General features: G+C 41.5%; 1 protein-coding gene across 6 annotated transcripts in view; it reads right to left on the bottom strand.

The window, feature by feature from the left end:
* The window catches only part of tns1b (tensin 1b), a 229245-nt gene extending 214563 nt beyond the window's left edge, over window positions 1–14682 (bottom strand). For 3 of the 6 annotated variants that reach the window (XM_049594661.1, XM_049594655.1, XM_049594657.1), the window contains exon 1: window positions 14321–14680. In XM_049594661.1, coding sequence (XP_049450618.1) covers window positions 14321–14419 — 99 coding nt within the window. In that variant the 5' untranslated portion in view covers window positions 14420–14680. Of the gene's footprint in view, window positions 1–14320 lie in introns of all 6 variants that reach the window. The other 3 variants (XM_049594652.1, XM_049594656.1, XM_049594653.1) reach the window with 2 other exon arrangements.
* Window positions 14683–17251: the final 2569 nt, after the last annotated feature.

The following is a 17251-nucleotide window of genomic DNA, read 5'->3' as shown; positions in this document are numbered from 1 at the left end:
CTATCACCAGTGCAGGGGATCTAAAGAAAAAACATCTAAGAGATCACTATCAAGTATTTATGTTTTAAGAATGGCCAATGTTTTTAACTCACTGACCAAACAACCTGTCGTTCTTTAAGGGGCAAGAAAGAGACGTTCCATTTACCTCCGCAACCTTGTGCTGCATTCATGTGGTATCAGAAAAATCAGGGAAATAAGTTCTGGATATTTCATGAGTCCCCTGATCTGTTTTCTTTGCTCTATGTTATCATTGTGTTGTTTGAACACTCTGAACAATAAAATACAACATATCCTCTGTGTGGTATCTGTGTTGTTACCACATTACAACTTAAACCTCATTAAAACAACGACCATTGGCTTGCAGAGGTCCTGACCCAGTGCTGTTGCTGCACTACATTACTGCTTTATAACAAAATGAGCGGCAGGAAAAGGAGCTCAATTTGGAACCATTTTAAATCTTTTTCATCCACAAAATGCAAAATGCAACATTTCCAAACATCTAGCAGGCCGTTTATGTGGCAAGCTGTTGCTCTAATGCTATTTATGGAATATGACCATTTTTTCATCGGGTATTCCAAGCAACAGGGGGTGAGTATTAATACAAAATATTGTTTTAGGGTGTACAGTAAAACATGCTATGTGTATTATATATATTGAATTTTCAAAGTAATGAGCCCATGCTTGTATGTTACAGAAATATGATTTGCCTGCATCGATTTGTTGTTTGTTTGGTGTGGTGGTTAGCACAGTCTGCCTCACAGCAAGAGGGTTCCCGGTTCGATCCCAGGTGTGGGAGCCCTTCTGTGCAGAGTTTGCATGTTCTCCCCGTGTCAGCGTGGGTTCTCTCCGGGCACTCCGGCTTCCTCCCACAGTCCAAAGACATGCAGATTGGGGACTAGGTTAATTGATAACTCTAAATTGTCCGTAGGTGTGAATGTGAGCGTGAATGGTTGTTTGTCTCTATGTGTCAGCCCTGCGATAGTCTGGCGACCTGTCCAGGGTGTACCCTGCCTCTCGCCCGATGTCAGCTGCCCCCACCCCCCACCCCCACCCACCCCCACCCCCGACCCTCAAAAGGATGACGCGGTTAGAAGATGGATGGATGGATGGATGGATGGATGGATGGATGGATTTGTTGTTCCTCCTGGTCAAGGAGGTTGCGTCCCACCTCAAGAGAACTGTTCATTCCATCTCGTTGAATGAGTGTAGCTGCTAGGCTGTTTGAACTCGAGTCTGACTCAATGGCATCTCATTCACTCACCATAGCAAGCAGCATGAGCAGCACCCTACAGTAACAGCAAGTGGGAAAAGTTCTGGATTCATCAGCACTTAGGCACTCTACAGGCTGACCTGGTACAGAACAAACACTTAAAAGAGTGGTTCAGAGAGTGGTTCAGAGGTTAATTTGTTAATTTTGCCCATCACTGATTAAAATACTTGACAAATTTTGGTTCTTCCTCACATTTATACTAAAAACATATAAACCCAAAGCCATTTATAAAGCAGCCCTGCCCATAGATTTATAGCAATGCCTAATGAACTGATACAACCAGGGATATTACATGGACAGCTATGCAAGTATAAAAAGATACAACTAAATCTGTACATAAATTCCTATCATCTCATGTGACATATTTTATCGCCTTATATACATGTGAGAATAAAATAGAATCAGTATATTTTCAGCGTTGGTGTGAACACAGCTTTGGGGGTACCATAAATAAATTCCCAGCCTGTGTATATGATATAAATGTGTGGCATGCTGGTGATGCTTGTGTAGGATTTCAGGCGCGTGCAACACATGTGCAGCATTGGGTCCAAGAGTGTGATTTAATTAAAGATTCCTTTGCCTGGTGCATAGGCTGGGACACACCCGCTCTCATTAACAGGGATCAGGACGGGAACGTTGAACATGTGCCGTGTTTTTTTATGGGGGGCTATTGAGTTTCTACTCCTGCTCTACAAATAATAATGGCAGGACAACCTTTCCCTACAGGACAATCAACTGTTTTTTCACCCTGTGTTGTCTTTAAGGCACTGGAGACAGAAACATAGCATACATGTGGAGAGATATGTTTCTCCAAAAACATTTTTAAGGAAGTATATGTTCACATCACCTTGGTCACTGCACAAAGATTAGTCTTATACAATCCAGTTAACCCATTATTTTCTACACAGTTTTCCCTATGACAATAAGTTATCTGTATGTTTATTAGAGACTTTATGGTTACAATTCATAATGCCCATTGCATTTCCCCTCCCAGGCCAGTGAGAAACCACATTCCAGTGCAAATACCTATGAAATTCCTCCACAACGGAATGTGTAAGTGTGCAAACCTATCCTTTTAAAAACCAGTGAGGGCGAACAAGCAACAATGATCTGCCTCAGCTTGTTACAAGCATTGGTGCAAAATAGAGAGAGAGAGAGAAAAAAAACTGGGGTCTTTCTTCCTGTGTGTGTTCAGAGTAAATGCAGCATGTCAAAGGGGGGATTTATTACGTCCCCAAAGAAAAACATTCTCCCGATGATGAAAACATGATTGGGCGACCTGGGTAGCCCAGCCTAACTTCTGCTCCACTGTCACAGTAATTACCCTCAGAGCCCTGTGGCATCCGACCTTGGTGAAAAAGACCCCGGGAAAAGAGAAGAGCCACAAAGACGCATTTTGAGGCAAAAAGGATGCGACCTGGGAGAGCTGAGCTCCCTGTCCATCACTCGGAAGTGCTGTGAATGGCTACAAAGGCCCCCAGAGTGAGACTTTGTGGGATTTCGACGTTGCCAAGAGCAAATGCCACATCGCCTTGCCAAGTATTAGGGAGAAGACAAGAAAATCCCCCCACATGTAGAGAAATATCAACAAAACTGCAGCATAAAGGCCACATTCACGGGTGCACAAAGCCATAGAGGCTGGATGGTATAGGGCTAAACGGAGTGTATTATGTTGCACTGATGCCACAAGGTCTGAGGCAGAGGTGGAAGTTAGGCCTCTGCTTTACATTCCAAGAAAAGGGGCACACAACCGTGACTCTGGGGGAAAATACAGTTGCCCTGTGCCTTAATCTATCATTCTGACTGTCATTCTATCCACTGTGCATTGCCAAGTGAATTAAAGACACTTTAAGAAGCTCAATGAACGCCTTTTGTATCCCATTATCTTCTTGTTCCACAGGCTTTGTGGGCAACGTTACGCATCACCGAGTCCGTAATGTCTTGAAAGGCTGTTTGGAAAAGAAATATCCGCTCATCGGATTCACACATCCTTACACCACGAGGCTTTGGAAGTAAAGGCGTTGACTTCCAAAATGGATAAAAAGGTTCAAATTATCAGACGATTCCATGCTAGCTGCTGGCTCAAGCTAAAGGATTTCTACTCACATTCTGCAATTTCACACACATCTATGTTGCAGGACAGAATTTTGAATATGTTGTACGGAACAAACTATGCATTGCACATGTCACTTTATAAATGTACACAAATAAACTAATGTTTCTTCACACTATATTTGCTATTTTCATTCTTAATGGTTGGGTGTTTTAAGTCATTATCTAGAGCTCATGTCAATTCACTGAACTGAAAAAATTTGAATGGTATTTTATTCATCTTAAATAATTCAAACAACTTCTAGGTATAATCATGGCTATATCATTGTAATCTTAAAGGGTAACTTCAGTATTTTTCAACCTGGACCACATTTTCCTTTGTTTTGTGTCTGAATGACTAAAGGGAACAACAATTTTTGGAACTGGTCCAGTATTAAGGGTCCAGCCAGCAGTGTTGAAACTGGCTGCAATGTAACCACTCAGGGCATTTGTACACCATCAATTTACGTCCACTAAAAGTGCTTGTTTTTGCCACTGACAGGCTCAGATTGTTATGTCTCAGAACATTATGGAAAGGATCCCTACAGAAATAGACCTTCTTGTTAAAGAGTAAGATCCTTTTTGAGAAAACTCAACACATAAATCAACACTCCCAAACCAACCTGACTCCATTTAAATAAATAGTAATTTAACATGTATAAAACCAGCATTTTCAAATCTAACTAGGATTATTTCAGCAAACCAGAGTTGGTGATTGTTGGAGCAGTGGAAAGACAAACAATACAGCTTTTGTTAGTTTAATTATGTTTCTGTTGACTTTGCTAAAAAATGATTTAAATGGAGTCTGGTAGGGAATAATAATCTGAGCCTATCAGTGTCAAAAATGAGCACTGAAAGCGGATGTAACTGACAGTGCATCATTGCCCATTAAAGGGGAACCACGCCCAATTTCAAAATACGCATGACATCCCTGTGGTCTACAACAGTCCAAAAAATATTAGTAAACATGAACAACTCTCTCCCAAATCCAAAACTTACAGTGCTAAAACTGAAATTTGTGATGTCATAGGGTATAAAAGCGGGAACTGCTTGATAGAAAATGAATTGGAAAAGATGTTCTAGATCAGTGGCTCCCAACTAATGGACTGCGATCCAAAAGCTACTTAACAGAGACAGCAAACTAAATGACATGGCCAAATGCAAGTATGACCCTGAATATATTAAACTGTGTGGACCTTGAACTAATGACTAAGGAGAAATCTGGACTGTGGCTGGACCAGTTGGAAACTGCTGTTCTAGATAACACTGAGCACCCAGGGTAATGTTCTGAGTAATTGGGTACATTGTCTGTTTCAGAATTGAGAACACTATGATGCTAATTTGTGTATAAAATAGAAAACAAACATTCTGTGGGTCCACAAAATCAGACTTCATTGTCTGTGGAGCAGCTCCAGACTTTATACCTCACGACATCACGAGTTTGAGACTAACTTCTCTGTTCCCATTAGTCACTTAGACACAAAAAATGGCAAATAGGGTTTCAAGTCGAAAAAACCCAAAGTAACGCTGTAATGGTTATAACTGTTTCTATGGTTGTTCTTAACATTTCACACTGAAATATATTCATAAATGAGAACAAATGAGTAGATATGTGTTTCTTGATTCTCTCCATGTTCTTTTTTGACTTTCTTGTTTGCTGTGCACACATTTCTCATCAAGTAACTGGCTCAAATTAGCCAATTAGTGAAAAGTATTTTAAAGTGTGTTAAATCATACTGATATTTGCTGCTAAGAGCTGGTTTAACCTGCTGGGAGCGGCACGTGGGAGAGGTTTACCACATCAAGTCAGACAGATGCAGGTACGGTACAATAACTTAACTCACAAACAGTGTCTTTGATATCCTCTCTTATTATCTGAATCCTCTACGAGCCACTGTCAAGATAAATCCGGTGCAGCATATTCTGCCCAGACTGTCATGGGAAGAACAGATCTATTTACAGAAGCGTCCTACTCTGAAATAAAATGCAGAAATGTCTGCAAGAGGTTAAATTCCTGTGTGCATGGGCATTAAAAGGTAAAATGACAGGGGTTAACCTTGCTGAGGCATCACAACCCTCTCCCGGGTCAGGCACACACTGGGCACCTTTCCACAGAGGAACACACAGAGAGGGTCTTGTTCTGCAGTCCATGCGCGGGTCAGTGCCGGCAGGTAGGAGTGAAATGATAGGCCTCCCTAGAGACACAGCACAGAGGACACACTGTTTCTCCACAGCTAAAGCATCCACTGGAATGCAATATGGGGCGGCAGGTAACTTTCAGTTTACCGCATACCTTTATCGAAAATCTTCAAATCCCAGGAAAGCCCCCGCCTGCCGTCTGACACTTTGGTGGGAATTCAGAAACAGGGCAGATGGAAAGCTTGACTTGACAGGCATCAAACTGAAATGTGGATTAGTTTCTTAAGGAGGGATAGTCTGCGGTATTACTCATGTTGAGAGTTGGATCTGCCCGTTATTTAAAACCCATTAAGGGCTGGCAAACAGGTACCTGCCTTAGATTGGATTTAATATCATTTTAAAATGGTTGATTGAGTTACCATCATGTGTAACATCAAATTTAACTCTTCTTCATGTGTAAAGCTTTGATTCAGACAAAAAAAAATCATTTCAATTTAAAAAAAAACATTTAAGTTACTCCACTTTGCATTGTGGTTCACATGATGGCACAGTAATGACTGAGCCTGTTCTGATGTTAATATGAGCTATTTTGCGCAAATGAGAATGATTTTTTTAAAGGAAAAGAAAAGCCTGCAGTTCCAAATGTACTTAGAATCTAATTACATAATATCTACTCTTTAAGCAAATCTGGTTTAAAATATTTGATAATGTGATTATTCAAACTGGTCTTCACAGAGGTGAGATATGGGTCCACCCAGTCATCATAGCCACATTAACTATAATGTAATAGCAGTGTGTGCTGTGCGTGCCGATGAACAGCGCTTGGCTTCCCCCTTTCCGCATTTGTCCTGAGCTCTCTGCTCATCTGCCAGCAAAAGTTTGCCTGGTGACGTGAAACGCATCTCTGCCAGCCACTGAACGGGGAGTTCCAGGCACTCACTACATGGGGGAAAGCCAAACGTCATTCATCTGCACACACTGCGATGACACAGAGGTGGTTGAAAATCGGCAAAGCTTCACTTTATAGGTAACGAGTACCCAGCCTTACACAGAAGTAGATACTGTAGTTCTTTACTGAAACATGAGCTAACTGACTGCTCTCTTTCAGTCCCCTAATGGTGAAGTTTAGCTGTATACTTATTTATATTCAGCCCAAGTACAGCCTCATGGAGCCACTAACATGGGTGTAGACTGTTGTTTACATCAAACTAATGGTAGGCTACATGGACTTCAAATCATTTATACAGCAACTTTATCTCGAGGCCAGTAAAATGTACTTAAAATGCCTCACACCCCTCCCTCTGACACTGCAATAGATACCAAGGGTCAGTATACTGTCAGCTTATCAGGTTCATAATGTGTTAGAAAACTACACAGAGCGACTGACACTGCAACATTGGCATTGCATTTAGTCACATCCCTCTCTGATTGAAACACGTCAATACTTAATTCATTTCTGCTGTGTTGATCTGCCAAATATCTGAACTCTTGGGTGCTTTGATTGATTTTAAAGCAGCACGATTACATACAAAGTCAAAGACACAAGTGGATTTCTTCTAAATTAAGCAGTACAAATTGAGGTGTAGAAACCTTAACCTACCACTGAGTGACTCCATTTCATGTATAGAGACTAAGGGAAGAAAGGAACTAAATAAGACTATGAAAACAGCTATACACATGCCAATGGTGTATACATTACTTACTACATAGTTGACTTTTCAGACAGCAAAAGCCTTCCAGTCTGGGTGAATGAAATACGGTGAAAAGTTACACTGAATTCAATCTGAACATGTCTTTAGTTTGTGTTTATTTTCACCAGCTACTTTTTTTTACATCTCCAAGATTCAATTCAAGAAGTTTATTGTCATATGCATAGCCAAAATTCTTAATTGCTAGTCTCCACTCACACAATAGTACAATTAGAATTAACATTAGATTCGAAGTCATGGCACCCATCATAGCTGACATATTTGCTTCATTCTCCCTACAGCACCACTACTTAGTATTTATATAAGCATTGATATGTATTTTATAGGGATGCACCGAATATTCGGTAACCGAATATATTCGGCTGAATTTTGCAAAAAAACACACATTCGGTATTCGGTGGAATAAGTTAAAAGCAAGGCCGAACAATAGCGGCGTGTTTTGATAACGCAATCAAATGGCGTGCCGTGATGGGCAGATTAAAATGTCGGCAGTGTGGCGATCCGTCCGTCACCGCACTCCCATTTGCGACTAAAAATAGTTTTGAGCGAGCAAAATAGGCTTAAATCATTCAGCACGCTGTGCAAGCAGCCTACAGATTTCAACCAGCAGCAGAAACGAAAGGCGAATCCCACGGTTTGTGGGTAGAACGGGGGTCACAGACACAGACAGTAATGTATTTCTGTCAAATACGGCGGCCATCAGGTTACCGGCGATGGAGAAGTCGGCTCCAATAATATCCTCTTCTTGGCGTGTGGACTGCCCAGAAGTACCTGAACAGCCGAGCCAGCCGAACACAGGTATGTGACGTGTCAGAGGAGAAACGAGCCGTTCACGGCCCACAAACCTCACCGCACTTTTAGGGACTGTTCTTTACTTATGAAGGGACTTGTCAGGGGAGGAGGGTGGCTGGTTGATTCTTATTTCATTTATTTATTTTATTCTGATCCCCCCATGTTAATCACTTATTGATGCTGTTTTTGAAGTATGAATAAGTCAATAAGTAATTTATTCCATTGAAATATCATTGATGTAGCCTATAATAGAAAAGTGATTTATCTTTTTATAAATGACAAAAGGCACATCTGCCTCATTTTCGCTTTGGTATCGTGATACTACTCAGAACCATGATATTTTCATTGGTATCGTACAGTGGGATCCAATTTTGGTACCGTGACAACACTAATCTGGAGGGGGTTCATCTGCAAAAACTAATGAAAAACTAAACAACAATATTCAGTATTTGGTACTCGGTATTCGGCCAAGCGTTTAATATTATTCTGCTTCGGCTTCAGCCACAAATTTTCATTTCGGTGCATCCCTAGTATTTTACACATACAGTTAATGTATGTGACAGTGAGACACAGCAGGGAGGAACTTCTGAACATCCGCAAAGTTCATCATGAGCTTAAACATAGCCTGTTGGACCCTGACTTTCTTCTATGCCTGGACTCAGCCAATTCTAGCAGGCAAGATACAGCAGCACTGGCCTCCTGTGAGCAGTGCAGCCGACAAACGGTGCATCCAAGGTGGAGACGGGGCAAGAGAGGTAAACAGCCAGCAGATGGCATGCTTACTCACATCCTTCCAAAATGGTCGAATCACTGCTGATGACAAGACTTTCCCAAGCCCCATTATTTGCCCTTCCACCTGTAGTCATTATTATCCACATCATGATTATTTATGAAAAAATCTAATTGTGTAATTATTTTGTGACAGCACCAAGTCAACCCAACAATATCACTGCAATATTGATATCAAGGTATTTTGTCAAAAATATCCTACTTGATTTTCTCTATATCCATCAGCCCTACAACTTGTCTAAAACTGATTCACAGGTTTTCTCTTCTTGTCTTTTGTGTGTAATTCAAAAAAAAAAATTAAATGGGGGTATTGGGGATGGGGCCGATCCGATCCAGTATCGGTATCGGGTTCCGATACCAACGTAATTCATGGATCGGAAATTTCCGATCCACGGGCCGCGTCTGTGCTTTCACGCTGTCTGCTGGAATGATATGATGATTGCTACATCGTAGTGTTGCACTGACCGAGGTACTAAAACATGACAGTACATATGATACCATAATGTTGGAGTACTGTAGTACTACGTACCTCAGGTACCACTACTGTGGGATAAGATCAAAGTCCAATCGCAAGAGGGTGAGTGTCCGTGCGGCGTCCAATAACGGCGCGCGCTGTCCACCTGGCACTCAATATGCCGCTGCGGTGGTTTGTATCCAGTGACATTTCAGGTATGAACTGAGCTATTGAGTATCTTTAAGCAGTGAAAGTTATTATTAATTTCTTTTTACTTGTAGGTTCGATTTGTTTATATATGCTACAGTGATTTGTTTTCCACAGAGCTCTACATGCGAGCATTTTACTCGCATTTGCGACTAAAAATAGTTTTGTGCGCGCAAAATAAATCATTCAGCATGCTGTGCGAGTACAGATTTCAACCAGCAGCAGAAACTAAACGCAAATCCTGCCGGTTGCGGGTTGAACGGGGGTCACAAACACAGATGGGAACGTATTCCTGTCAAATACGGCGGAGGCTCATAGTGCTGCACGGCGCAAGAAGGGATTACCGGCGACAGCTCTAAAGTCCGACTCCAGGTCCAGTAATGCCCTCTTCTTGGTGTCATGACTGCCCAAAAGTAACTGAACAGCCGAGCCTTGGCGGCACACAGGTATGTGACGTGTCAGAGGAGAAACTTTTCTCTTTGTGGCAGGTAACGGCCCACAAACCTCACCGCACTTTAGGGACTGTTCATTACTTATGAAGGGACTGTTCTTTACTTGTCAGGGGAGGAGGGTGGCTGGTTGATTTTTATTTTATTTATTTATTTTATTTTGATCCCCCCTATGTTCATCACTTATTGATGCCGTTTTTGAAGTATGAATAAGTCAATAAGTAATTTATTCCATTGAAATATCATTGATGTATTATAGAAAAGTGATTTATCTTTTTATAAATGACAAAAGGCACATCTGCCTCATTTTTGCTGTGGTATCGTGACTCAGAACCATGATACTTTCACTGGTATCGTACAGTGGCAGGCCTGGACTGGCCCACGGGAGAACCGGGGAGTTCCCCTTCTCTGGCCTGCCTATCTTTTTTTTTAAGGTGCGCTCTGCAGCACAGGCTGCGGAGCGCAGGTGGTCGTGCCGGCTGACAGAGAGCCCACCCGCTGTCAGAAATGATAGGTGCTTGTCAGCATTTGTCACAATGATTGGTCAAAAAGGGATTTTTTTTTTTTTGTAGATTCAAGACGTGATTAGTTTGTTTCGCTTTCCGCCCCCAAATCAGCGCGTCTGTAAACTGAAAGCAGCTTGGTTGTGGAGAGTCAGGTGGAGCAGAGAGCAGAGGGTGTGTACGTGTACCTGTGTGTGCAGACTGTGCAGTAGGAGCTCTGCAGCGCCCATTCATATAGGAGTCCTGGTTTATTGAGGGGCACATTTGGTGACTATGACTAGGGTTGAGGACTATGAGTAGGGTTGCTGTTAAAGTTGTGTTTAATAGAGTTGTTGTGTGACTGTCAATCTGGAATAAGATTCCAGAAGATATTAGATTAAGAAGAACCTAATCAGAAAACTTTAAACCACAATGATGGTTGTTTTTCTGCAAAGGATAGTATCTCTTCAAGGTGTCCCTGAAGTAGTCTGCAAGCTGTGCCAGTGCCATAATATAATGCATCATCATCTTCATTTAATGCCATTCTTTCAAATGTATCTTTGCAGTCATACTGTGTTCTGTCCGTCAGCCCATGTACTGCCATTGTAAAACAACCCCTAGATGCAAAATACAGAGTGCACATTCTTCCTGAAGCCTATTGACGACCCCCTCATCTGGTTCAAAGTCTTGGTTGTGTACTTTGGTTTTACATGAGGGTTTTGCTTTCTGGTCGATTGTTATCACTCTTCAAAGTTCTGCGACATGGGCCTCCCTGAGTGCTGCTGACAGGAGCAGCCAAACCCTCCTCTTCATCGGAGACACAAACCACAAGCATCACACATACACAAGGAGCAATTACCACAGGAAGCAATTTCTCTGCACCTGAGCACACCTTCGACACAAACATCAGCATGAAAAAAGGGGCAAATGGTATGCAAGGGTAGGGTAGGCACAGCATTTGGCAGGGTAAATAAGCAGAGACATTCAGCACAAGAAGCAGTGCCTTCAGGATAAATCAGTGAACAATTACATGAACTGTGTCTCACCCTTAGTCTTACTTTCTGCAGGATACAGAGCAGCAGTGAACAGCTCCACATTTTCAAGCTGCTTCTAGAATGTTACTTTGAAATCGTAAGTGATTGTTTATACAGCGTGACTGACACTTGGCAACTTCACTTGAGTGACTATTTTCAACACTTTAGCACCACTTCATTACTTCAACCACAGCTCTGCTGGCTGGAGTCAGGGCATTCATTTCCCACAGCTCTCCATGTGCCCACAGCCCTACACGCCTCAGTGCCAGCTGTTTGTCTGTGCCACCAGACAACTTAGCATATCCGGGGATAGTCATCCAAGATCTCCAGAAGTGTCTCTTTAGTGTTACTTCCCAGCAGCACAGGAATTATACAGTAGTTATGTAGTTATCCTCAACTAGTGGTACTTAAACTTTAGGTATGCTGTTGTTATTAGGTAACTGGGAAAATTATGGAACATCTCAAATTAGAAAAATAGGAATTGGACTATTATTTGTATTGAGGATCCACAAAAGGGAAATCAGATATTTTATTTATTGCATATTTATTGTCACAATAGCCAAAAACTACCAGCTACAGTTAGGCAGTTGAGCAGTGGAGTCAAACATGAAAAACATGAAACTGAGCAATAGTTCAAACATCCTTGGCCAAACCTTCTAAAAAGACAACAAGACACCAAGTTTAAACATTAATCAGAATCATAATTTTTCCACTTTTAGGTGATTAACAGTCTTAAAGGGAAACTTTGGTAATCTTTAACATGGACCCCATTACCCCATGTTTTGTGTCTAATTGACTGATGGAGACAACAACCTTTGAAAGTGGTCCAGTATTGAGAGAAACCACTGCACCCAGCAATGGGAATTAGGCTGCCATGTGATCCCTTTGGACAATTGTGCACCGTCAATTTAGGTATATTAAAAGTGCTTGTTTTTTGCCACTGATAGGCTCAGATTACTATTTTCAGTGTTTGACAGCCTTACGAAAAGGAGAAATGACCTGTTCTTCTTTGCCTTTGACCAGGGATGGGAATCACCAGAGGCTCCATAATATGATATTATCACGATACTTTAGTCACAATACAATATTACTGTGATTTTAGTTTGTTGCAATATGATGAGTTTTGCGATAAAATATATTGCAATATATTGCAATTTATTACCTGTTTTCCACTGCAAATAATGTCCCCAACATGTAACATCTAATAATACAAAGTTTTCAGTCTGTTCATCTCACTTCAGTTATTTTTTTGCAGCAAAATGTATGTAGTGGACTGAAAAAGCAACTGATTATTCAAGTGGGCTACCTCAAGTTTAATTTTTATTTGTAATATTAATAGTTAATTTCATTAAATACTTGGCACTGTGTGACAATATGATGTTGCCACAAAACAATTTTCCCCCACCCCTTCAATTCACTGATCCAGCCTGTTTATTAGTGGGTGTAAGCAAGTCTCGCTCGTTTGTTCCAAAATCTTGTAGACTTTTCCACATTGTCAAAATCAGCTAAATATTTAGTCCTTAACACTGACCTCCAATACAAAGAAACTCTTCCTAGCACTTCTCTTTCCAACTCTCACTCTCAACTTTTGTTTTTTCCTGCAACAAGTCACCTCTCGCTGAATTTCATGATAAGAATTCGCCTTGAGTGAGACTTGGTTACAATAACGCACAGACCAGCGAAGGCAAGGAAAAATGTTTGATTTCTCTGTAGGCTCCTTTCAATTATGTTGTCAGACACTCATAATAACAATTTGAGCCTGTCAGTGGCAAAAACAAGTACTTTTAATGGATGTAAACTGATGGTCAGTAATCATAGTGCATCATAAAATGTTGTTATATTATGTTTATTCTGCCATATGTATGACTAAATCAACTTCAGCAGGGTTTCAGCATTACCACACAGCTTTTGGGTTAATCTGATACTGTCTGTTCATGTTATACAACCAATATAATGTCATATTAGTTCTGTAAGTGGGGAAAAAGTCCTGAATCCTACATTAACTCCAAATAGGGAGGCTTGTTACAACCACAATCTGACACTTTCAAGATCAGGCTGGCACGCATCACATTACAAGTGTTCTAGAAGGATAAGGAGCTGAGAGGCTGATGGGAGTGTTGTTTACCTACATACAGAGCTTGGAAGGCTTTTTCAAACATATCTAAAAGTGTGACATTAACTCTGATGGGTTTGGATTCATATAAACACAAGACATGAGCTGATTATCACATTACAAGAAACACATCAACACTGACCGGTCTGCTGTGTGAAGTGAGGTTTTGGGTCAGACAGGGGAAATCAGCGCAGGTCACTGACCACATTTCACAGGGCAGAATTTAGAGCCTGTGCCCGCAAAGCACACTCATATTCAAATCTAACTAACCAACACAGACACACCAGCAGAGAGTAAGAGGAAGAAACAGTCTATTGTTTCCATTGCATTAGTACAGGTAGGATGTGCTTTTTGTCTTGGAGTGCAAGCATGACAGAACTTGGGGTTCCTTTGCAGTCATTGCGGTTGATGGTTTACTCATTCACTCACAGAGGCAATGTGAATGCCTGTAATGTCAATGTGTGTGCACAAACTGCCTCTTACTTATGCAACAATCACTAGCTATACTCTGGTCTACCATGTGAGATGGCTGAACATGCTTATTATTGCTGTTAATATCTGTGTGTGCTTTCAGAGGACTCAGGACAGTCTTTCTGTTTAGTTTGTCAAATGGAACCAAAGGTCATAAGTTCTTATCCAAATCCATCACAGACAATATAAAACACATATTTACATGCAGCGAAAACAACCTGAACAAACACGCAGCCCCCTATTGTCAGCCAGTGTTTTGACGCCCACTCGTGTCTGCACGCACTTGCCACCCGCGCGTTTCGAGCGCCAGAAGTCCTTACCTTTTTCGGGCTCTCTTTCTTCTTCTCCTCCTCATGCTGGTAAGCAGGCATTTGCAGAAAGTCCTCTTCACAGCAGATGAAGCTCACTGTGCATCCCATCCGAGCAAAGCCAGAGCGCACACGTCCAAACCCATTCAAACTAAACTTCACCGCTCGGTTCCCTTCTTTCACGCCTCAGCTGTGGGAACTTATTGTGACTTTACACAGCTCCAACGGGCGGTGTGGCATCACTGCGTTGTCAGCCGAGCATTGTAATGAAGTTTTAAAGACGTCTCGATGAGTTTCCCTCCCACTTGTTTTCAGGCACCATGCGCTGGGTGATTGCCACACTGAGGTGAAATGACTTCCCACTGCAGACAGACTGTGGAGACAAACAGGTAGCCTGCAGCTCTCTCTCCCTCTTCTCTCCCTCCCTCTTCTTTCTCTCTCTCTCTCTTTCTCTCCCACCTTTACATTTGCGTTTTCATATGGTTTTGATTGGTTGTTAGTGTGCCGCTCAAAACAGAAGGGCCTGATTGTTTAATATTCAGCCCCCCACCCCCACAACTACAACTAAATATGCTCCAGTTAATTTGGTGTGAAAGAAAGTGACTTTTTTAAAATGTATTTTCATATCAGTTGGTCAGGTCTACTGGGCCTGGAAGTCCACATGTGGCCTGTGCTCATAGATGACCTCCAGTCCTAGATGATTCACCAAACAGCTGAACTGAGATCAGTCGCTGTACAGTGCAAAAATCCCTTTGGTAACACTGAAGTTCAAGGGCTTTGTTTTTTTTCATGCAGTTATGCTGCTCTCTGCTGGGTGGTTTGTGAAGTAGTTGTAAGAAGCGATGGAGAAACTTATTTTATTATTATTTAAAGCAGCAGTATGTAATTCTGAAGAAAGATAGTTGATTGTTATGTCTCACTGTTAGTCATGGTTATGCTGATGCCATGGTCCTGCCTGATGCCTACTTCTACTGCTATTATTATTAGTCATACTTCAACTACTATAGATTTATTGTCACATACACACACTACCATATATTAAAATATACTTATAACATATATGCTACCAAAATACTATTATTATTATTATTATCATTATTATTATTATTATATTACTTAAATTAATGTTATTGCAGCTATTGTCATTACTGTCTGTCCTGCATCTCTCTCTGTCTCTCCCCCTCTTCATGTATCATTTTATCATATGGATTACTGTAACTCTGTCATGTTGATCTGTTCTGTACACACAACATCTATTGCACATCAGTCCATCCTGGAAGAGGGATCCCTCCCCAATTGCTCCTACTGAGGTTTCTGCCATTTTTTACCCATTGAAGGGTTTTTTGGAGGAGTTTTTCCTTATCCACTGAGACAGTCCTAAGGACAGAGGGATGTCGTATGCTGTAAAGTCCTCTGAGGCAAATTGTGATTTGTGATATTGGGCTTTATAAATAAAATTGAATTGAGCAAACATGGAAGTCCAAAAAACTGCAGCTCTTTGAGTGTCCTCTTGAGGCTAGCTCCAACAGCTATTTGATCCCCATCGACCCCCATCTTAAAATGGCCATCTTTACAGTGCAACATGTTTATAACAGGTTTGTACATGTTTACAGCCTGGTACAAAAATAGTTTTGGTCTCTATAGCTAATTTTCCCATTTATGACAACTGTAGGGGAGGGTGATTTTTTATATGACTCACCCATTTACATTTTATTAAGGCGTGAAGTTACACATAATTAAAGGCAGGCTGCTTTGAGTGATTGTCTGTCTGCCAATAGTGTCCAAGCAACAGCCTCCAAGCCTGAAAAATGAAACCAAAGTTCAAGTGCCAAAAACTGCAGTTCATTGAATGGCCACTTGGGGCTGTCTCCAAAACAGAGTAAATCCCCACAGACCCTCAGACATGTTTTGCAGCCTGGTGAGAAAAAAAGGTTTTGGTCTATAGCTAATTTCAACATTCATCGTAACTGTACAGGGGCTCAAAGTTATGCATATTTAAGGCCACTTGAGTGACAGGCCATCTGTGAGTCTGTGAGTCAGAGATCCCTCCCTCCCTCCTCCACAGTTTCAGGCTCTCGATCAAATGTGGTCACTTCTGGCTCCAAAAAAACAAGATGGCAACGACTGAAATGACAAACTTGAGGCTTCAAAACGGCAGTCCACAAACTAATGGGTAATAATGATATCACAGAAGCTACGCCTATTATTTATACAGTCTATGATAGTGTCTTTGGCGTCTTGGTCAGATCCACCCCTTGCATCTCCACAGCTCCGGCCTCTTGTCCAAATACAAACATTTCTGGCTCTAAAAAACATGAAACACCAAGCCGTAGTGTCGGATTCGTGGCTTCAAAATGGGAGTCCTAAAAATCAATCTATCAATTGATTTCAGTCAATCAATTTATTTGTCACATGGAATTGTAAAATATGATTTCAGTGAAATGTAATAGTTGTCTGTTCTGTCAAATTGCAATGGTAGTAGTAATAGATAAATGTCAGTGTTTAGAACAGGCAGGGTCATCATTCAGTATCCTTGTGGGCTGAATGTAGAAGTTCTTCCAGAGCCTCTCAGTGTTGGTCTGGTGTATCCAGAACCATCTTCCTGATCTCAACAGGGAGAAAAGGCAGTTATCTGGGTGGCTGGGATCTTTAATAGTTCTCCTGGTCTTATTACTGCAGTGTCTAGGGTAAACATCCTTTATGCAGGGTAGAGCAGCACCTAGTCTGCTCAGCTGAACAAGTACTCTTAGCAGAGCCTTGCAGTCCTGTTTGGTGCTGTTTCCGCACCACGCAGAGATGTTCCCTGTCAGGACACTCCCGATGATGCAGGAGTTGAAATTCCTCAGTATTTGAAGGGATACCTTTCTCAGGACCAAGTCAGTATGCAGCGCCCAGGTTTCGAGTGTTTCCCAAGGTCAGGCCCCTGCAAAGGTTCACAGGAAA

This window comes from Epinephelus fuscoguttatus, linkage group LG13, assembly GCF_011397635.1.
Source record: "Epinephelus fuscoguttatus linkage group LG13, E.fuscoguttatus.final_Chr_v1".
NCBI lineage: Eukaryota > Metazoa > Chordata > Actinopteri > Perciformes > Serranidae > Epinephelus > Epinephelus fuscoguttatus.
Note: the sequence above shows the minus strand (reverse complement) of the source record. Positions and strands in the feature narration are given on the sequence as shown.